General features: G+C 31.4%; 1 protein-coding gene across 1 annotated transcript; it reads left to right on the top strand.

The window, feature by feature from the left end:
* The first annotated feature begins 2,902 nt into the window (after window positions 1-2,902).
* Window positions 2,903-23,662, top strand: LOC110108142 (uncharacterized protein At2g27730, mitochondrial). Its single transcript, XM_020838655.2, has 3 exons — window positions 2,903-3,159; window positions 13,079-13,117; window positions 22,995-23,662. Exons 1-3 carry the CDS (start codon window positions 3,058-3,060, stop codon window positions 23,202-23,204), a joined length of 351 nt encoding a protein of 116 aa, XP_020694314.1. The 5' UTR covers window positions 2,903-3,057; the 3' UTR covers window positions 23,205-23,662.
* Window positions 23,663-24,212: the final 550 nt, after the last annotated feature.

Below are 24,212 nucleotides of genomic sequence, written 5' to 3'. Positions count from 1 at the left end.
CATCTTTCTACATTGCTGGTTTTAAATTTATTTTCTTCAATGAAGGTATGAACCTTAAGTAAAAAGAAGTTAAACTCTTAAACATTGAGACACCTTTTGTGTAATGGTTGAAGTTTTATTAAGAAACTCCAAAATTAAGAGTGCTCATGCGAGAACAATCTTGAGATGGGTGACCTCCTAGGAAGTTATACTAATGTGACAAAATCGTAAGGCCATTAGGCCAAAGTGGACAATACATTGATATTTAAGAATTTGGATTGTTACAAAATGGTATTAGAATATTACACCAGCCAAAAGATGGGAACTAAGTGACATACAAGATAAAATGCTATGCCATGGAGGTCACATCTTGAATCATGTATGAGACAAATTACTATATGGTAGGAGCTCCTACTTGAACTTGCAGGGTTCACCTCTACAATCCTATCTACTAAATAAATAATTCGGAGTTAAAGATACTTACGATGATATCAGTTACTTAAGTGGTGGATATTGTAAAACCTCTTAAGTAAAAATAAGCTAAATTATTAAATATCGAGGCACCTTATAGTGTAACAACTAAAATTTTACTAAGAAACTCCAAAGTTAAGCTTGTTTATGTGAGAACAATCCTAGGATGGGTGACCTCCTTGGAAGTTTCACCAATAGTACAAAATCATAAGACCATTAGGCCTAAGCAGATAATTCCTTGATAGTTAAAATTTTGGGTTGTTACAGAAGATGCTCGTGAATATATATATCCTCAACCAACACAACCTTATCCATCACACACTCAATGAATATCTTTCTTACCATGTTGTATACAACAATGTTGGAAAAATGATCATTTTAATCCATCCTACATAAATATATGAGTTTTTAAAAATAATTGAAATTCAAAGAGTAGATGCTAAAATAAAAGTAATGAAAAACTTCAAAATTGACCTCGAGTTATCTACTTATAGGCATTGATTGTTGATGTGCCAACCACTTATCTAGTATATAAGCATCTTACAAATCCAACACATCTAGCTTAGCCAAACCAAATCGGGCATGTTTGAGTCATTTTTATATTCTTCTAGGCTTTTAATAAGTCATGATAAACAATAACCGATGTAGACCTACATTTTTCCAAGTCAGATCATTAAAGCTTCGTTTGGGACAGCTTTTTTATTGCTTCTTAAAATAGAGTTTTAGTTAAAAATTAAAAGTTGTACTAAAATTCTGTTTTAAGAAACAATAAAAAAATTGTCCAAAATGAAGACTAAATTATCTCAATATCTTGAATTAGAATTCAACTAATTAATATCTTAGACTTAAAATCAAAGTTGCTCAAAAGTTATCTGTAAAAATAATTATACATTACACAAGTAGCTATACTTAGTTTAATTATTATTTCATTTTATTTTATGATAAAACTCATTATATATTTCTAATCATATCCTATGTCTATAAATATGCCCTCAAAGGCTATTAGAATCAGCTATCTGTAAAAATAATTATAGAGATGTTATTACAAATATTATAGCTTTTTGTTTCAAAAAATAAGATGATAGATTTATCAAATTTGAAAAATTTATTTGTAAGAAATTGATTCTTATCCCAAAAGTTTTTATAAAAGAAAAGAAAAACAAAATAGAGAAAAAATTGACCCAAACACTCTCTTAATTTATTCTTATAGAAGCTGGTTGGGTGGAAGAAAAGTAAATGCAAAGTAAATGAATGCATTATTTTATTACTTTTAACGTTTGGTTGGATGAAAAACAAATCCAAAATAAAGTAAAATAAATACTGTATATCTCATTTTACGTTCTCAACCAATTTGATCGAGAACTTTTTACACTGCTTAAGCAATTCATTTACCACCGACGACAACCATAATCTCATGCCCACTACCTACACCCTGCCGCCACCGTCCACTGGTGGCACCCAACCAACGATCCTACCTCCGCCAATCACATGATTGCCAACCGCCCCATTACTGCCTACCACTAGCCATCGGTCACCCCAGTCACAGCTTTTCTTGCAAGCATTCATTTTAATTAAAAAAACCTTTTCTTGCAAGCGTTCAGTTTTATAAAAAAATAATAATAATAATAATTTATGCATATCCTTTTCAATGGAACAATTATTAGGTCTGGAAACCGGACGTAGCTCTACATCCGGAAGCAAATAACATGTCACCACGTGCTCTTACTCTTTACCGCGCTCTCCGACGACCCGACTCGGACCGGAACCCGGTATTGCTATGTTCGCATATTGCTAGGTATTGCTTGACAATAATGAGAAATACTGCTCTGTTAAGACCAATACTTAGCAATACCGAGCAAAACCTAGCAAAACCGATGTATTGTTCGGTATTGCTAGGTATTTGTCTTGACAGAATGATATTTTTCGTTATTGTCGAGCAATACCTATCAATACCCGGTCTGCACAAATCAGCCAATAATGAGAAATACCGCTCTGTCAAGACCAATACTTAGCAATACCGAGCAATACCTAGCAAAACCGGGGTATTGCTCGGTATTGCTCGTATTGCTCTGTATTGCTCGGTATTGCTATGTATTTGTCTTGACATAATGATATTTCTCGTTATTGCCGAGCAATATCGAGCAATACCTATCAATACACGGTCTGCACAAATCAGCCACTACATAGCAATCCCGGGTTCGGTTCGGGTAGGGTCGTCGGGCTGCGGTAAAGAGTAAGAGCATGTAGCAACATTTTACTGACGTCCGAATGTAGAGCTATGTCAGGACACCGGACCTAATAAAACTTATATTTAATGATCCAAATAGTTCTAAAATATTTCTTTTATTTTAAATTTTGTATAAGATACATATTTTTTCACCCAACCAAATGGCATAATAAAATGGCTCACATGTCATTCCAAAATTCTTACGCTTCTCTCTCGTTTCTCTGGATTTTTTTATTCGATCTGGATCTCGGGTTCCCGTGTTTTTAGTTTTTACGGCATTATTGGATTCAGTAGTACTGAGGGTAAAGTCGGGTAGCATCGTAAAATTAGGGTTTGATTTTCCGGTAGCTCCGGTCTCCTAGAGCTCGGGAGCCTTTTCTATGGCTGTGAGGATCACATCGAGGTACCTTGTGCGCAGACTCTCTTCCAGCGGGAAGATCCTTAGCGAAGAGGAGAAAGCGGCGGAGAACGTGTACATCAAGGTTCATTTCGCATTATGATATGCTTATTCTGTATTATTTATAAATCATTGTTTTCTTTTTTATATTTTATGCTTACCATGTCACTGTTAGCTACTTAATACCTCAAAAGATCGACGGAAGATGTTAGGATTTTTTTATTTTCTTACACTAGTCTAAGGATTGGTGCTTAAGTTCTGATTCTTACATAGGTTCTGAATATAAAATCCTGCGAGGTCAATGGTTGGAGGTACATTTCTTTGGATTTTATTGAACATCCTTTCTAAGATTACAGTAGAGAAAAAAATCTCTTTGCAGCCAAATATGCTAGAAACAACAGCGATCAAATGCCTATCGACTTTGTTTTTGACTGCCCTGGTATTATTCCTTTCGCTATCATTCCACAGGAGAAGAACAAAGAAAGAAGAGCTATTGTCTTTATATTTTCCTCGAGCCTTCTTGATTTACTGATCATAGATTATGTAGAAAAGTGATGTTGCAGTATATGATAGTAGATCACCAAAGCATATCCTTTGAGAGTATTATTCTCTTAGAAGGATATGATATCTTATTCTCAGACATCTTTTAACATTTATAAACCTTCTTAAACAGTTGAAATTTAATGTTGATCATCCACTATTTTCAATTCCCAATTTCTATTTAAAAGTAGAAATTTTAGAAATAATTTTAAGATTTCTTCTTTCTCCCTCTCTCTAAATGACGGCATCCTTCTCTTTACTTCAGAGCCTTTCCTTTCCTCTTCTTCTACATTGCTTTACCATGATTTGGTATTAGAGCTGCAACTCACATCTCTTGCCATCCAATATCGTTGATTACTGCAATCATCCGCTTGTCGTGCTATAGAATACTTCTGTAAATCCCTGCACGTACTTACTTATCAGTTGTTTCAAACATGCATGCAAACTTGTTGCACTCGTAGTACATTGTAGTTGTGTAATCCTCAGTATTCATGTGTGAAGCATGCACTATCTTAATCGAAATCGTGTTTTAAAGTACTACTTGTTCGTGGAGGTGAGGTGAAATTCAATCTTTATTCAACTCAAAAATTTTGATTCTATGCAACACATACTCAAGTTTGCCTATTACTCATGCTAGAAAATGGAATGGCTTAGCTTATTATCTATCTTACATCAACTCAATACATCTAATTAATTATATTCACCGAACTCTAAAATTGTCCGTTGCCCTAAATATTGCTCGTTGTAAAATTTGTGCATGTTATGAATGTTATGAAATCCTTTTAATTAAAAGCTTACAACTTTCTCTGAATTTAGGGCACTGCCCACCTTTCTAATTTGAGGAACAAATTGCATGATTGTTGTGCTATCATCATAATATTGAATTCTAGAAAATCCTTATTATGGTTGGCATAAATTAAATTCATTAATCACATTATGCAGTGTTAAACCATTTCGTTAACAAAGATTCCCTTTACATCATGTTACTTGCTTGTAAACAACTAAAACAGAAGTTAGATATGTTGGCACATCAGGTTAATGCACAATCTAAAACACTTGAAGCGGTGAAGTAACATGTTGTACGTTTGGGTTAAAAATGACTACACTTTTAATTGAAACATAGATTATTATTATTCGTGCAGTAGCTAGTGCCTAACCAAGATGGTTCATGGTCTCACAATAAAAAAATAATGATTTGCGTTTTAAGAGATATGATCTATTTATATAAGATGAAAGTACTATAAACATATGCCACTTTGACTAGTACACTCTCAAGGTTGAACCACATCCAAATCCTTTCAACATTGGATGAGTTGATTATATATCTGGTTGTCACTAAAATATGTTTTCTATCAATTCAATTTAAGGCATTATTCTAATAATATATGGCACGACATGGTACCCATTATTGTTGCTAACATTGTGTTAGGTCGCTCTTAGCTTGTGATGCGGATGTTGATCTTTATGATTGAGCCTAAATTTGTACTTTAAACTCTAAGGACCCCTTATATCAGATTGGGATCATTAAAACTTGTTGGAAAAATATTTATTTTCTTTACCAATTAAAATGTGAAAGTTTTAGATGAGAAAAATAAAGGGCTTCATCGGGTAGTCGACAACTAGAATACAATTTGTTGAACAATCATGACATAAATATTTTAATACATTGCGTTAATGCTAGAGCGTTTCCTGTATGCGATGCGCTGTATGACCTCAATATAACGAAAAGGTTGCACTGACACTCGGGTATAGTGTTAAATAAGCAAAGTTTCTCATATCATGGATGGATGTGGGCGAAAAAGTTAGTCTATGAAACTCGAATTAGGATAAAAACTTCGGATATAAGTTCTTTTACAGACAAATTAATGAAATTAATAGATATTATTATTTATTGGAAGATAAATATTCTATATATTCAAAAAACTAAATGAGTTGGAGAAAAAGACTAAGAAGATTGATAGTTCATGTTTAAAACTATAGTATTCAGATAAGAGTCATACTTGAAATGGTGTATGTGTGATTATAATATGAGTTCAAGGATAGTACTGTATAAATTAATATAATTGAAGTTGAAAATATAGCTTTAAAAATTATTGTTGATGCTAAGATCATTAATAATAAAAATGCTTATACTCCTCAAGTATGTTTGGATATGCCTTTAAAATTATAAATTTAAATGATTTAGAAAAAATGATGTAAAGTATATCTCTTGTTGGAAGAGTTTTTATTGGTGGAGATTTAAATAGACATGTTGGTAGAGTGGTAGAAAATTTTAAAAGTATTCATGATGGAGATGGGTTTGGTGTGACTAATGAAGGTGCTAGGATTTGCTCTAGCTTATGATTTTGTTATTATGAATACCTTATTTAAGAAAATATAGAAGCATCTCATCACTTATAAGAATGAATATAGTAAAACTTAGATTAATTATTTTCTTATAAGAAAAATAGATATTTTAGATTCCAAAGATTGTAAAATCATTCTGAGTAAAAGTTTATGTATTCAACATCATTTATTAGTTTTTGATTTTAAGATGAAGGGTGAAATATTAATGATAAACTAAAAAAATTGTCTTAGGATTAAATAGAGACATTAAAAAAAACTCTAATAAAAATAATTTTAAGAATAAGTTTTAAGATTTTAATATTTTGTTTGATTCATGAGGAAGCTGATGTTATGTGAGAAAAAAAAAGCAACTAGTGATATTAAGAATGTTGCAAAGTATGTGCATAGAGAATCAAAAAGGAAAAAAAAAATCTTAATAATAAAAATAATTAGTGGTGGAATCAAAAAGTGCAAGAAAGATTAAAATTAAAAAGCTTTCCTATAAAAATTAGTTTAGATGTAAAAGCTTGAAAATTTGGAAAATATATATAGGGGACTGTAGAGACTAAGAAAGCAATATGTTACACAAAAAAATAGTTTTTATTGATTTATTTAATAAATTAGATATTAATGAGGGTGAAAGATTTAAATATAAGTTAGTCAAGCAAATAGATATGAGAAGTAATGATTTAGTTCAAGTGAAATACATTAATGATGATGATAAAAAAATATATTTTTTTAAAAAAAGAGGATATTCAACGTAGGTCGATTAGATATTTCGATAGGATTTTCAATGAGATTGTGTGAATATGATTGATTTTAGTGACCTTAGCACCATTAATGAAAATAAAGATTTTTATGTTTCATCGTCTTATTAAAATCAAAATTGGAGAGACTTTAAAGAAAAATGAAGTGTAAAAAAGTAGTAGTACCTGATAATGTTCCAATACAGGTGTGAAAATTCTTAGGAGATTAAGGAGTTTTTTGACTTACTAAACTTTTTAATATTATTTTGAAGATTAAAAGGATGCTAGAAGAGTGGAGTGTATTGGTTCATATTTTTATGAATAAATGTGATGCACAAGACTTCGTGAATTATATTAGTGGGACTTGACGACCTGTTAATGTTGCAATAGAGGTGTAAAAATGCTTAAGAGATTAATGAATCTCTTTACTCACTAAACTTCTTAATATTATTTTGAAGACTAAAAAAGATGCTAGATGAGCGGAGAATGAGTGCATTAGTTCCTATTTTTAAGAATAATGGTGATGCACAAGAGTTTGTGAATTATAGAGGAATTCAGTTAATATGTTATGCATTAAAATTATGTGAGATAGTAATTAAGCATAGGTTACGACGTGATACTAATATTTCTCAAAATTAGTTTGGATTCATGTCAGGTAGGTCTACTATGAAAGCTATAAATTTGTTGAGAGGTTTGATGGAGAAGTATAGAGAGAGTAAGGAGGATCTTTATATGATATTTATTAATTTAGAGAAAATGTATGATAAACTTTCAAAAGAAGAGCTTTGGAGAGTTCTAGAAAAAAAAAGAGTTAATAATGTTTATATTCAAGTTATTAAGGATATTTATATAAGAGCTATTACTTGTGTTCAAACACTGGTGGTTTGACCAAATATTTTTCTATTTAAGTTGGATTACATCAAAGATCAGCTTTAAGTCCATATCTTTTTTGCTTTAAGTCATGGATATTCTTACTAGACATTTGCAAGAGGATGTAACTTGGTATATGCCTTTTGCTGATGATATTCTTTGTGTTGATAAGACTAGAGAGAGTTGAAAGAAAATTTGAATTATAGAGGGAAATCTTAGATTCTAAAGTTTTTTATTTGAGTAGATCTAAAATTAAATACATAGAGTGTTTTAGCATAAATAGATTTAGTGGTGTGATTGTGACATTGGGTGATCAAGTTATTTAAAGTGTGCATATTTTAGATATATCGGGTCTATTGTTCAAAATGAGGATGAAATAGATGAGAATTTTATTTATTATTCAAGTTGGATGGTTGAAGTGGAGGAATGCATCGGGTTTGTTGTGTGATAGAAAAGTACTCGGGTTTGTTGTGTGATAGAAAAGTACCCCTCAAACTTAGAGGAAAATTCTAAGAGATGCTGGTGAGACCTATAGTGCTTTATGGATCAGAATGTTGGCCACTAAAAAAGAAGCATAAAATTAAGTTAAGTGTTGCAGAGATGAGGATGCTCAGGTGAATGAGTGGTTTTACACTTAGAGATTGAATGTGAAATGAGTATATATGTGAAAAGGTTGGAGTAGTTCCAATGGTAGAGAAGATTAGAAGAGTCATCTTAGATGGTTTGGTCACATAAAACATTGGCCTTCTGATGACCCGGTTAGGAGAGTAGATGTATTAGATATGACCTATATTAAGAAAGGTAGATGTAGATCTAAAAAGACTTGGTTTGAGAATATTATAAATGATTTTTTTATTAGATTTAAATGATAATTTAATTCTTAATAGCACACAATAGAGAAAAATGATTCATGTAGCTAGCCCCACGTAGTGGGATATAGGCTTGATGTTGTTGTTATTGTAGTATCAATTAAAATGTGAGTAAAATTGAAAAAGAAGTGCCAATAAACTACAGTTTAATTATTGCCACCATTAGAATGGTTGGGCGTCAATGAGTCTTACCTCATTGTTATATAATTTCTCAAGGGCATAATATACCACTATTGATTGTATTATTCCATCTATTGCGCATAGTTTTGGCTATAGTTTGTGTTAAAGGTTCTTTATTGATTTAAATAAGTATTCATCATGCAATCCAGTATTACTTTATTGAGTTTAATGATCTCTTAGTTATTTCTGTATATCTCATTAAGGTAAGGTAAGGTGATTGCAGATTTGTCTCAGGCTAAGTCAATAATTAATGTTGTTAATTTCATGATTTAGCCTCTTTCTAGTGTAGATTCATTAAGAGGTTTAGCATCTTTATGGCTTCATTGAATGATATACGTAAATATATCAAATTTCATTGGACACCTAAACAAAAAGCCTTTGCACCATCAAAGAAGTGATGGTTGCAACTTGAGTTTTTAAGCTTACTTTTCAAAGCCTTTTGTAAACTATCTTGTGATATTTCTAGTGCTCTTGTTTGCAATGTTCAATACCAAGAAGCTTGTCCAGTGGCATACGCAAGTAAAATTGATTTTTGTAAAGCAAAAATACATGACGTATGATCATGAATTTCATGCTTTTGTACAAGCCCTTAGACATTGTAGATACTATCTATTATCCTGAGAGTGTGTTACATTTAGACCACAAGTCAATAAAATATTTGTAACAAAGAAAGATTGAATTTTTGGGCATGCAAACTTGGTTAAATATCTTTAATAGTTCACCTTTATGGTTAAGATGCAAATAACATGTTAATAAATACCTTGAGCCACATGCATTCTCCGTTGATGTTATTTTTCTTAAGGTAGCTTGATTTGATATATTGAAGAATGATTGAGTTTCTTGTAGCATTTTCATTTCATGTTTAATTCTATTAAGGACACTATTTACAATCACTTAATTTGAATTTAAATTGATAATGAGCTTCTGTTTAAGGTTTTTTATTATGTACCTTATACACTTCGTTTTTTTTTTTTTAATTTTTTTATTTGGGAAGTATAGGTTGGTGGATTAATTGAACACCTTGTGTGAGATAAGACATTCACATTAGTTTCATAACATTTCTATTGACCTTCAATACAGCATGATAACAATCGTGTTGTTTCACAATTTTACACTAGGCTATTAGACAGCCTTTTGGACTTTATACTCTTTTACTCATCCCAAATGCTCCATAAACTTATTTGAGTATGAATTTATTCTAGGTTTTCCTAGAACTTGTTGCCTGATTCTGTGTTCATTATGATTTATAGATTTTTTTTAGATGGCTTTTTTCATTGCTTGCTCTTAACCAAGGTTTAAAATTATGCAATTGGGCATTAAGGCATTTTTCGTTTTATGAAACGAAGCGTAAGCCTCAATGCGCTTTGAGGCATAAGCCTCAAAATCTTTAAATTTCATAAATTGAAAATAAATGCTAAAAATGAATTTTATACAATGCCCAAATAATATGTTAAAGAAAGACATTAATTTTCTATTGAGTTATGAAGTAATAAATTGGCATACATATGAAACAAAAATTATACAAAATATAAAGTAATAAGTGATAAATTGCGTGAAATAGAATTTACATCCAAATATTACATGGGAAAAATAACATGAAATATAAGAAGTGCATAAAAACATCATATAACTTCAAGTTCGGCTTTAAATTCCTTTTTTTTCAATTCCCTACAAATCAACATTTATTTCCTAAAGAAATGTAAAATAATTGGCAATAACTCAAAAAACATCTGCAATATCATAACTGAGGGGTCCTTATTTGAGTCGTCATCATAATACTTTGGTCACTTCCCTGTCTCATCATGTGGATTCCAACGTCTTGCAATCTGCTTCTTCTTCATTTATTTGAGTTATCTTCTTTTTTTATAAATATTTGCCATCAACATAAACATGAGAGTAATACTCGAAAACTTTTAGAGGAGGTGGTGGTGTGCTATTTCAAGTAAACCCAACGACAGTTATGACAGTGGTGGTTGTGGCGGAGGCGACGGGTTGGAGGTCAAGGTAGTCGAGAGGAAGCTACTGCGGCTTGGGGGTGCATGAAGGTGTGATTTTTTTGGGGCTTTGGTTTAAGATTTAGATAAGTTTTAATAAAAATTATGTATAAATAGGATGAGCCGTAAGCCTCATGCCAATGAAGTGAGACGTACCTTGAGGCGAACCTCAGCCAAATTGAGTTGCACGCCTCATTAAAGAAGCTCAAGGTGTAAGCTTCAAGACATTTTTTATTAGAATTGCCTTGAGGTGGGCCTCAAGGAAAGCTCTCATATTGTGCAGTTTTAAACAAGGCTCTAAACTATTGACGCCTCATGTGTAGAAAGGATATTCTTCAAAAATATTGTTATATTGTTTGGATTTCCTAATTTTATTGTTTTAATCGTAACATATATTTTTTTGTTGGCCACTTCTAGAGGACTTTATGTAAGTTGTTTGTACTACAAACTTTTATTCTGCTTTTTAGCCACAAATTGATGACCAAACAAAAGTGGTCAACATGAGTTTTGGTAATCTACTAAGATGTCTGATTGATGATTGTTTAGGCACATGTGATTAAATGCTTTTTATTGCAGAGTTATCTTACATGTTTATGCATTATACTACCAAGAAATATCTTTTTGAAGTTGGTTATGGTATGCATCCTTAGAAGGCCTTTAGATCTTATGTCATTTTCCCAACATCCAACTTATTTTCAGTCTATGCATCTTTTATTGAGCATATGCATCATACCAGCATAAAATTACAAATTGCTACGCAAAATGAGAAGCATAATACTATATCAGATATTTATAGAAGAAAGTAGGAATTTAATGAAGGTGATTTTGTACATGTTAGAATTCATACCAAAATACCTTCCTCCATTTACATTTAAAAGGCTCCACACAAGATTTAGCCTCTATATAAAATTCTCAACTGACCTCAGGAATTTTATTTTGGCCTTATGTTCGACATTGAAGATCTAATACCTTACAAATCACTTTCCATATATTTTGAACCTAAAAAAAATCTTTCTATGAGTGTAGCTTCTACTTCGGTAAATAATGTTATTGCCCTGATACTTTCATTTATTGTCACTACACAGACTAACAATGTTGAACAAATAATTATTGATGAAATTACTACATGTGACTCTGGAGTACATAAATATTTATTTGTTGGACAATAAATATCCTGTTGAAAGCTTTTGGATCACAAATTAAGATTTGATAAAGATGACAGTATTTACTTGAAGAGTATCATAATTCTGACTCTTTGCAGGCAAGTTTTTTTTGGCCCCCTAAGGGAGTTTTTGCAACTCGTAGACCTAACTCAAGAATCATGGCTAGACTAAGTTCTAATTGAACCAAACTTTTTCATGAATTTATTAGAGTTATTTGATTTAATTTATGAAAAAAATTATTCTTTTGGATTATCTTAGTTTTAAATTTTGAACATATGATAATATTATATTTCAATTTGAAGATATCATTTGCTTTAAATTTGAATTGCAATTCCTGTTTCTATAAATTAGGTATTGAGGACGTTATTGCCATCATTTGTGGAAAATAAGAATTATTCGTAGATTCCTCCTCTGTCTTCTCTTTTTTTAACTGGTGGCAGCATTCTCTCTCCTTCTAAGCACTTGTGTCTTTCATTATCTCTCCTGCTATGTTACTCTAACTTAGAAGGAAATCACGTAAGTCAAAGTGGAACAAGAATGCGGTGCAGTCATGTTTAGTTTTTGCGAACTGAGTATAGAATAACTTAAAGGTTAAAGCATGGTAAACCTGGAGTAATTCAAAACTATTTTGTATAGAGAGAAATTAGTTAATAAGTAGCATGGACATTGTGGAGATGACAAGAGGAAAAACGGGGCAACATGTGTCAGTACATTCTGCTTGGAAATTCACTAGGACAAGAAGATAGAAAAGGTTTTGTGTGCGGTATAGGTGTGTGTATTATTGTTTATTCTTCTTGGTAAACACAACATTTAAAATGGATTGGTTGATGGATAAAATATAAATCTAAATGAATTATTTTCTTGGGTAAGAACTATCCAAAAAATTTATTAAAAGTTCTATTAATTTAGATTAGCTTCTTATTAAAATTTGATTTAATTTTGTATTTTCTATATATCTACAATCATTATTTAACTCAATTATAAAAATGCAAAAAGTGAGAATAGCAGACGTATGGGATGAGAAAAAAAAGAGAAAAAAAGTTTGGATCTTTAGTGAACATGTCATTTCTAACTCAGGTAAACCTCAGGCTGAATAATTTACTGGTTTTCTTTATTTCCAATTCTTTTTTTTTATTTTCCTTTTATATTGTAATGAGTCACTTGTCTCTCCTTTTATTTAACGGAAATTATTTGAATATTATTAAATCCATTTAATTTAGTTAGTTTGTGAACTTGAACTTGATAGAAACTTGTAGGCTAGATTTATTTGCATTTTTAGATCACAAGTTTCACTAATTAGCTGCCATGCTGATGCAGAAAATTGAGAAGGAGAAGTTGGAGAAGCTTGCACGGAAGGTAGTATTAACATCCCTACGGTTCTCGATATTTGCTTGTTCATTTTAACCTTTCTTTGTATTAATGGTATATATTCTTGGTATATGTTAAAGTTTTAATATCAAGGTATTGATTCCTTGAAGCTTTCATAGGCTTCTATAGGAGAGTAGGATTTCTATGAGGGCAACTCTACATCCAGGCAACTCTACATCCACGCGTGTAGTGGGGGGAAATATATATATATATATATATATATATATAAAGGCTACCACTGAACATATTAAAGAAAAGAGAAACAAACACCTAGCTTACAAATGCAATTCCTGTGAATTTGATGGTTCTCTAGTTAACTATGACTTCCTAACCTAATGCCATTCCGTCTAATGTATATAATTATTTTGGTGCTGAATGGTTTGAAGTAAAATAAGTGTAAAATAAAATATTTGCATGTATTTTAATATTATTGTTATTTGTTATGAATTAAAGTAGATGTAAAATAAAATTTTGATGATATCTCAACTGCTCAGCTTTTCCTGCAAAACAAATGTGGCCAAATTAGCTGAATTTGTTTTGCATTGTAGAATGCAGCTGCAGCCATCTCCTCCTTCCTGGGCTATCCATGCCTTGGAAATCTAATCTCAACCTATGCAGATTACCGATGCTTTTTTGACTCTGTTGGAGTACTAGCTTGGTGTCCAGCATCCTTGTTCATTGAACATTTGTATCAGGATTATCTAGTGTGGGCTAGGTTGCCTTAAAGAGCTGTAATAGTGTATCAGGAGAGATGGTGTAATGAGAGGTAAGGGAAGGCATGTAGCCATTCAATTTAGATTTGCAGCGTAGATTGGTTGATGGAGGTGTTACATAGGGGTAGAGTTTATTTTCTATCAAATAGTTGGCATTGCTTCTTGATGGCCTGCGGATTAAGTTCTACTTCTTTGGAGAGTCAACTTCATTTTATAGAGATGAATATGAGTTTGGGGCATGGTTCAATGTGAGTGCCTTAAGCCAATTATCCAATCATTGGTTGCAACCATGATTGGGCCAAGTTCATATAAAAAATACTAAATGTGGCTTTTCAAAATTGCCTTGCCAACTCGGTCAATTTTGCAAATGCATTGGACTTTCAAATTTAAAATTAAGCTTGCCCATATGGTATCTCGAAAGAGTAGCAAAAGGAGAGAGTTATTCACTTTCAAAATAACAAATAATTTTAATCCCAGTAGGAGTTTTCACAGGTCATGAAAGTTAGATGTGTGGCACATTGACTAGCACGGTGTATCCCAAGCTCTAGAACTCTTGTGTGGGCTTTGGTAGGTTGACTAGTACACAACATAACTTGTATTTGTATCTCTCACAATCCAATCCAATTATTTCAAACCGTGTCAAATTAGTTAAAATAAAGCCAAATTTAATGTAGTCAGCCTTTATGACCTCTCAGGACATATTCAATATAGGGTTATAGGCTCCTATTTGTTGCCCATCATATTTGTAGGATAGGTTTGTAGCTCCCATTCTTAGATTTGATCTTTAAGTGGTATGATCTACACTGAAAGTCCCTCATACCTAGGGTTGTAAGTCTTGGTCTAATTAATTTGTCTAAGAAGAAGTTTTGTAAGCCTTGCTACTCTAATCGTAGTTCCAAAATGATTAAATCTCCCATCTGTTGTCCTTATAAATCTAGGGTTACATATCCTATCGTTATTGTCTGGTCAGGTCAAATCCTTGCCGGTGCTGCATACAAACACACAACCTTGAAGCCCAATTTTTGCAATGGACCCATGAGCATCTTGCTAATAGGGTAAGGTTGTGAACTTATTATTATAACTGCCTACAAACCTAAGGTTGTAAGTTACAGCTCTTGGACTACTCTTATATTAAAGTTATAGCCTGGCCCTTAAATTGGTGCCATTCAAATCCTCGCAAGTCCCTCAAATATGGATGATACCCTTATCAAACATAAAGATGCAAGTTTTGCTTTCATAAAAAAAAAAAAAAAAAAAAAAAAAGTTTTGTTTTCGTCAATGGAAATCATTCTTTTCAGCTGAGGTTGTCTCAGATATATGAATTTTGAGTATAGTAGGTTGTCTCTGCCAAATATAAGGATGTATGCTCTTAATTTAGCGCCAAATTCTCACTCAGTCGGATTAACGAAATCACAAACCCATGTGCTAATTTTTTTTCTTGGAGCCAATTATGTTGGGGTCGAGCCAATTCAAGATTTACTACTTGAGGGCTTTTTTTTAGGCACATAATTTTTCTCTACCATGCAGTGTTAGCCTAAGTAATATGCCTTTTTGAATGGTCTTGGTTAAAATGTCCTATATGAACTATAGCCTTAGAAGATATTCATAACACTCAAATGATTTCACTTGTATAACCTAAGGTCTGAAATTGTATTGGGAATTAAAATTAGACTCACTGATTTGGCCATGCCATAATTTATGCCTATAGTTTACTCTTGATATGAGTCGAACAGGCCCTATGTATTACAAAATCCAGTGGTTATATAAAAATACCCCTGAACCACTTAAATCCATGCTGGTGTCTTTAGACCCAATTTGATTCAAATATTGATTGCTAGATCTCATATTGAGTTGTGGTTAACTCCCCCTCCCCAATCCTCGAACTTTATGCATGATCTCAAATTTCTAATACCACTCTAGAGCACAATATCGTCCTTAAATGAGAGTAATCTTGAGTATCATCTGAGATGTAATTAACGATGGAGATTTGCATGCATGGGAAATCTCAATCCCCTAGATCTAATATAAAATCTAGATTGCATTATTATACAAACCCTCAAACCTCTTCAATGCTCCTGGGCAAGCTCCTAAGCAGCATGAACTCCTTCGAGCAAACAAAATCAAGAAAATTAGTACTGTCAAGTAAACTACAGTACTCAAGGTAAAACATGGTATTGGAAAGTAAAGTACGATATTGAAAGTAAAATAGGGTACTAGTATAAGAAAGAAAAGCAGGTATTGTGAAATAAACTATCGTAGTGTTAAGAAGAGCATGTATTGAAACCAAATACTAGTGTAAAAATAGAATTGAAATAAAGTAACTACTGTCTAACCTATCTAAACAAACAAATAATCAAGCTATTTCCAAAGGGAAGCAGTAAATCCTACAAATCTACGAGCAGTTTATGCTAAAGGACTAGGTTCGTGATTTCAGGGAAATTTCTAAAACCCTAAAATTCTAAAAAATAAACCTACAGACAACTTCTAAGGAAGTCATAAGACCTGTCGACTAAATTAAAATATTATGCAGCTTCGTCTATAGGGCTAAATTAATTTGCAACAACCATAAAACACAAATAATCAAAACTAAGAGCAACCTTTTTATAGAGTTAGGTTGTAAGACCCAATTTCAAGCTACTTCTGAAATCCAGAAGCTGTAAAACCTATCCAAAATAGTCAGGCACCTTCCAAAGGAAGTTATAAGGCATGCTATTTGGGCTACTTCTAATAAAAGCCGTAAGTCCCACTTCTAAAACCATTATGCTACTTTCAACGAAAGTCGTAAGCTCCAAACTAATTTGAACAATCAGGTAACTTCTAAATGAATTCATAAATCCCATATTTAATTAACTACTGAGTATTCTAACAGATGTAAATCCCAAACTTTCATAAAATTACAAACTCACCTATAATCATTTCAGTTTATTGGGGATTTCTTAGAGAAGGCAACCCATGACTGCTAATCAGATTCTATGACACTGATCAACGATCGCTATTGTTGGTAGATTGAAACCTACGGTATATCCGAGACGACGGAGCAATGAGATTTTGATCGAGTTTACCTCCATTTTCCCACAACTGAGACTAAAAACACCTAAATTATTCATTCTTAATTGAAAGTTCTCTCTTACGTGTTAAGAGAGATAATTAAGTATGAGTGCTTGCGCTCATATAAAGTAATGACTAAGATTTAACTAAACTCTGACAATACTTAGAGGAAATCTGGTTAAGTATAATTTGACTTAAGGAGAATGAAATCCTATGTCTACAAAGAGGGATTCATGCCTACACACCGTTTTTTTTTTTGAGCCAATAGGAGCATCATGGGCATGTTTGCCAAAATATGAAGATAAAAACCGAGATTGAAAATAAATATAAAATAAAATCATTTCTCGAAGTTTCAATTAATTTGTGTCAACACACATTTTCGGTTTTTGATGACTATGCTCTTTGATGTTAGCATTAATTCACCACGGTATGAAAAAAGTTGGGTCTGCTGAATTGTTCAATTGATATTAGTTAAGTGGATATGTGCAATCATTTTGTGCTTCTTATAGATGATTCATCACCTTTAGGCCAGCTGCACCCATGCCGAAGGTATATTTGTTATCCATCATTAATAGTCGATATTATTTCATCAATTATTATAGCTTTTGGCACACAATATTTTTGTTTGGCAAATGTGTAGATGATGTGTTGGATTTGAATCTTGAAGGAGGATGTGAAAAGAGTGAAGCGTTAAAGACATTGGCTTATAGCTCATAAAATAAAGTTAAATTAGATATTAAAAATTAGGTTACTACCAGATTTTATTTATTTATTTTTGATTTCAAACTTATAAGAATTCATCTGAACTCATTTTAGTATTTTGTATGGTCCATCTTTCTAGCTCTTGATTTTTTAAATATTCTCTTTAGAAATCTTTTACGTTTGGAATAACTATTATTTTATTACCTAATTTATATTCCATGCATCTCCATGCCACGTCTTCAATAAATATATATTTTTTATTATTAATGATAAGTTTTCTATGATTAGATTCATATAAATCATGCGTATGACTAATGGATGATGCGCATAAAAAAAAATATTAAAATGCCTATACGCTGTCTAATGGATATATTATTGCTAAAATCAAGAGGAGGAGATGATTAAAATTATCATTAATAAATCATACGTGTTGCATTTATTATATGGACAAGCTTCTTCCTCAAAAAGATAACCAAATTGGTGCAAATGTCAATCATGAAGAATTATGCACTTTTTATTTCAAGCAAAAAGATACAATTTTAAAATTTAAGTTTACTTAAGATAATTATCATTAATAAATCATTTGAAATAGTGTAGAAATTTAGCTATCTCTGTGAAGTTCTTTTTATTAATTTGTAAATCAAGAATAAAAATAAAGTCAATATCTCTTTGATTTGTTGATGTAAAGATTATTTCAATAGATAATTCATCTAGATTTACAATATCTGAAAGTTTAATCGATTTATCAACTACACCATACATTTTTGTTTAGGAATATATTTCATTTTTATTTGAAATTTTGGTTCAAAAATGATCTTGCTTTCAAATTTAATTTTAGATCGAAACTTTCATTTTTATTTTTTACTTAATTTTAGGTTCTGGTTCATGAACAATGTCTAGTATAAATTTTGGCAGCGGATGTATAATCATATTGTAATTGTAATTTTTTTCTGCATATAATATTTTATCCTAAGAATATTCGTGAATATAGTTTTTTTTATAAGATCAGATTGGCAATGCATGATTCTTGTATTGGTGGATGATTTACAGGCTTTAATGAGATTTTATTGATTTTTTCTTGGAAATATTAAGCATGTGTAGCAGTTCTAGATATATAATAATTATAATAGTTGTTCTTATCTAAAACTTTGTATGTTCACGTGGTTTTTTTGGTGAATTATAGCTTTAATTCATTGCTAATTTCTAGAGGCAAATAATATTTAAGCACAAGATGTTTAAATTTTTAATAATATTCAAACGCATTATAATTTGTTTGTTTAAAGTTTTTAAATTGATCATGTAGGTGATTCCAAGTTTCACTAAATGGTAAATATAATTCCTGATTCATAATATTTCCGATTCTCACATGAATTTATGAGTTTACTGTTTTTATGAATTTGCTTTACTATTCTTGAGGAAGTTGTAGCTCCTTGGGCAAATTACACTATTGCTTGAACCTTTGAATTCATTTGCATTTTGTTTTTCTGGGAAGAAACTCTTACAGTGCTTAAGCTAATTTTATTGTTATTCTTGATCTGTTAGCTACTTCAAGAATTTCAAGATGAGAATTATAGTCTTTGTTGGTGGATGGTTTTTAATGGCATTGCCTAGTTGCAGCAATCTCCATATGGAAGATGCACTTAAAAAAAAAAAGAGACCATTTTGTGAGTTTTAACCTTATGGGAGCTCGCCACCCCATTCTTTGCTAATATTTGGTTTGTTTATTGTTGGAGATAATTTGTCCTTTTGCTGTAGGCATTACTAGGCTCCTTGATGTGGTTAGGCTAGAGCTTATTTGAGTACTTCAGCTGCTTTGAATTTGCTTCTGTTTGTTGTTGGTCCCTCTATGTTCATTGGTTGGTAATTTTTTGTAACTATCATTTTTTTTTCGTGAAAATTTTATTATTATTACTATCATTGTTATAATAATATTATTATTATCTTTTTGTGGCATTTTTTATTACTGTTGTTGTCAATCCCTTGCTCAAATGGGAATGTTTTATGGATTGATTTTAGGTTGACAGCCAGCTTAAAACTTGGGAAAAAATTTATGAAATGAATCCCATTTTAATTTTGCAAGTGCTAGGACATTTGATAAACAACGGATCATGTCTTAACTTGATTTTAGTGAGAAGTAGGCACGTATGGGCTAGTATTGGGGTGAAACAAGGGTGTCTAAATTTATGATTTGATTTGCCACTTGGGAATTTGTTAATTTTGAATGGGAATACAAGGTAATTGGTGGACAATTAATATTGCGTTATAAGAAACTAAATGAAAAAGAGAAAAAAATTCAAGAAAATTAGGGAATATTATAAGTTACTACATGCTTGAAAAGTTATTAATTGAAATGAGCTTTAGGATAATAGTGGATATAGAATTGAAAGGTATGATTATTAAGGATAATATGGTTTTTGTGATAAGGTGATTGCTAGTAAGTTAATTATTAGTAATAAAAATATGAATGTGTTTAGCACTTATGCTCCTCAAGTTGGATTATAATATATTTAAAAAAAGAGATTTAAGAAGATTTTGATGAAAATATTATAATGTATGTTTTTTTGAAGAAAATATAGCAATTGAAGTCGATTTAAATAGGCATATAGCTTCTAGTAGAGTATAGTATAAAGATGATTCATAGTGGTAAGAGATAGAAATGCAATGAGAGAAGCACATATTAATTGCTTAGTAACCTATAATTTTGCAATAATGAATACATACTTTAATAAATGAGAAAAATGTTTGATTACTTACAAAAGGAAAGTGATTGAATGACAAATAGGTTTTTCTTTCTTATGCAGGGAAAAAAAAATTCTTGCGAAGATTGTAAAGTGATTCTTGGAGAAATCTTGACTACACAACATATAATACAACAACAATAACAACTACATGAAGCCTTCATCACACTATGTGGGGTCGGCTATATAAATCATTCTTCTCCATTGTATTCTATTAAGAGTCAAATTCTCATTTAAATCTAATAAAAAATATCATTTTTAATACTTTCTAAATAAGTGTTTTTAGGCCTACCTATACCTTAACATAGGCCAGATCTAATGCATCTACTCTTCTAATCGGATCATCGAAGGTCGACATTTTATGTGACCAAATCATCTTAGGAGACTCTTTCTAACGCTACTCCATTCTTTTTATATATATACTCATTTAGTATTTTATCTCTAAGTGTAAATCCACTCATGCACCTGAGCATCCTCATCTCTACAATACTTAATTTTATGCTTCACTTTGAATGACCAACATTCAACGCCATAAAGTATTGTAGGTCTCACAACCATTTTATAGAATTTTCTCTTAAGTTTGAGGGATACTTTTCTATCACACAACAGGTCCACTGCACAACATATGATAATATTTATGAATTTATCTATTAAGAATTTATAGAAAGTAATCATAATATTTAATGGCTCTAGGATAAGATGATAAATTTTAAAGATGAGAAATTATTAATCTTTCAATGTTAGCTTGTTAAGAGAAATTAGAATTATTTAATTGAGCCAAATATGATGTGTGATAGGATAATTCGTTCTATTAAAAGGATTGCTATAGAATCTTTTATAGATTCTTGAAATGGATCATCCAATAAGGAGAGTCGGTGGTAGAGTGAGGTGTATGAAGTGTCTTTTCTAGAAAAAAAGAAATATTCTTTTAAAATATGGCAAAACTTGAAGTATATTGAGGTTTATAATGATTATAAGAAAGTTAAGTTTTGCAAAGAGGGTAGTGAGTAAATCACAAGCTATAGCTTCGAATGACTTATGAATTGGCTTGTTGCTGAGAAAGGAGAAAATGAGATATAATGCATTACCAAAGTAAAGAGACAAAATATATATGGATTTTGATCAAGTTAAGTGCATTGAAAGTTACAAATTCTCTTAGATTTACAATAAAAAAAGAGAAAAGAATAGAAGTCATTATAGCATTATGAAAAAAAAATTCATAATAAAATGCCCATGGAATGGGAAGGAAATAGAGATGCTGCAGGTATTGTTGATCGCATGTTTGGGCCAAACATAGTTGGAAAAAAAATCATGATTTGGGAGGAAGGAAATAGAGAATCAAATTGATAGAAAGCCATGTCATCCCAATATAGGAAGTTAAAAAAAATGAAAATTATAGAATCCAATATATTCTTATAAGAAACATTTTAGGCATGCTTTTCAATATTAATAGAAGATAAATATTAAAAATGAAATTGCTGAAAAACAATGAACTACTGAACTAGTATCATCTCTTTGCTTCTCAGTTTGTTTGCATTAATACATATTTTGCATTTCTGACAACTATAAACTTAGAGATCTACATCAGTTGCTGCATCCTTTTCCATCTTGCCATATTTGTGCTTCTAAGTGGAAACCTTCCACCAATTTTTTTGCACATGAAGCTCCATAACACAACGGATTCAATCAAATGGAAAACAATGACAGTCAATGTGTTTTTTTCACATTTAAGTAAAACACGATCAAATATTTCGTTGTATTTATTTTACAACCAATAAAATTCATCCAAAGTAAATAGATATATTATGAGTGTAAAAAAAAAAAAGGTTCTTATTTTTTTGGTGTTTGGTTTGAAATGTACTAAATGCAATTGTATAGAGGATTTCAAATACCCCAGAAGGTTTTTCTTTAATGAATTTGGAATTCATCAAAATTGGGCAAATTCCAAATGCAGGGAGAACTCCCAGCCAAGGACCTCACTTTCCTTCTCCAATCATTGTTGCTAGCTACCTTTTGTCTTTAAATCATTCTATTGTTAGTCTTAAATAAGACTCCCTAATTCCCTCCCAAATCTGAATTTAAATCAGCCATCTTTTCCTAAATAATTCCCTCCCAAATCTGAATTTAAATCAGCCATTTTTCCCTAAGCAAATCTTCCTAATTCCCTTCCGAATCTGAAATCAAATCAGCCCTTCTTCTCTAAATAAACTTTCTTAATTTTTTCCCAAGTAAATCAGCTGGCCCATCATATTTTTATTAAGCTTAATAGTTTGTTGCATTTTTCTTCTATAATAAAGGTTAAAAGTTTCGACCTGAGGTATTAGATTTGATTTATATTGAGAAAGTTAGATGTAGACTTAAAAAGACTTGATTAGAAAATATTAGAACTGATCTTTCTTTATTAGATTTAAATGAGAATTTGATTTTTAATAGGACACAAAGGAGAAAAAGGATTTATGTAGCTGACCCCACATAGTGGTATAAAGGCTTGATGTTGTTGTTGTATAAATAAATATTAAAATTTAGGTGTTAGATATATAAAGACATAAAAATTTTGTGATATGCATTAAAATCTAAGAGTCCTCATCTTTGTCATTTACTTGAAGGGAAGTTGCTCCCAAGCATATTTATGTCCCCCAACACCTGATAATGTTCATTTTGCAGGGATTCAAACCAGCAGATCAACCAGGTCCAGAATCCCCAGCTGCTGCCGATGTGAAGCCTGCTCAGTCTCCACCAAGCTCTTCAACAGCTCGCATCTCTACCGACCGAAATCGAAACTATGCCGTGCTTGCTGGGACCATTACTGGTTTATCTGCACTAGGCTGGTACTTGCTATCAAAGCCCAAAAAATCTGAAGAAATCTCCAGCTGAGCTATGGCAATCTGCTTTCCAGTATCAAATGTTATTATACATATATACTGATTTTCTTTTACAATATCATGATATTTAGGTTTCGTTTGGGACGAGTTACTGTTTTTTAAAGTAGCTTTCTAGTACAAAATTAAAAAATTTTGAACTAGAAAGCTGCTTAAGAAGCAATAAGAAAGCCGTCCCAAACGTAACCTTAGTCTTTTTATTTATTATCAGTTACTGAGAGGATGTTAGCCACAGGATAAGCAGATTTTCTTACGTTTTTGATCCTTTGGTTTTGGATTATATATAAATTTTCCTCGTGTTCAATGCAGCAGGCTCTGAGTCCTTAATGACAGTTTGCTATGGCATATTAAGAATGAAAGTTTCTTGATGTAGTTCAGAGCTTGTTTGTAGAAATGGAAAGGATGTGAGAATATAAACGGTAATGGTTTTGAATAAAAATTGGTTTTTATCCACTTCTTTGTTTGTCAAGTTGTGAAGAAATTATGTAAATTTTTTGTTTCTGCTTGTTGAAAAATGATCTTTTATTTCTTGTAAAGAAATTGCCTATGGAAAAAATAACAATTTGCCCCCATATGATAGCTCGTTTATTTAGTGTCTTTGTATGATTGGTATTACGAGTGATCTCTTGAGAAGTTATATTATGAATGATATAACAATAACAATAAGCTTTTGTCTCACTACGTGAGGTTGGTTGCATAAATCTTTTTTCTCCACTCTCCTGTTAAAAGTCAAATTTTTATTTAAATCTAATAAAGAAAGATCATTTTCTAATATTTTCTAATCAAGTTTTTTTTAGGTCTTCATCTATCTTTCTTAATGTAAGTCAAATATAATATCTCTACTTTTCTAATCAGGTCATCGAAATGACGTCGTTTTATGTGACCAAACCATCTAAGGCGACTCTCTTTAATCTTATCTTTCACTAGATCAGAATGATAAAATTGTAAAATTTAGCTTAATGTAGATTGAGTTGGACAAAATTATATAATATTTTTGTAGTGC

This window comes from Dendrobium catenatum, unplaced genomic scaffold, assembly GCF_001605985.2.
Source record: "Dendrobium catenatum unplaced genomic scaffold, ASM160598v2 fragScaff_scaffold_493, whole genome shotgun sequence".
Classification (NCBI taxonomy): Eukaryota; Viridiplantae; Streptophyta; class Magnoliopsida; order Asparagales; family Orchidaceae; genus Dendrobium; species Dendrobium catenatum.
Note: the sequence above shows the minus strand (reverse complement) of the source record. Positions and strands in the feature narration are given on the sequence as shown.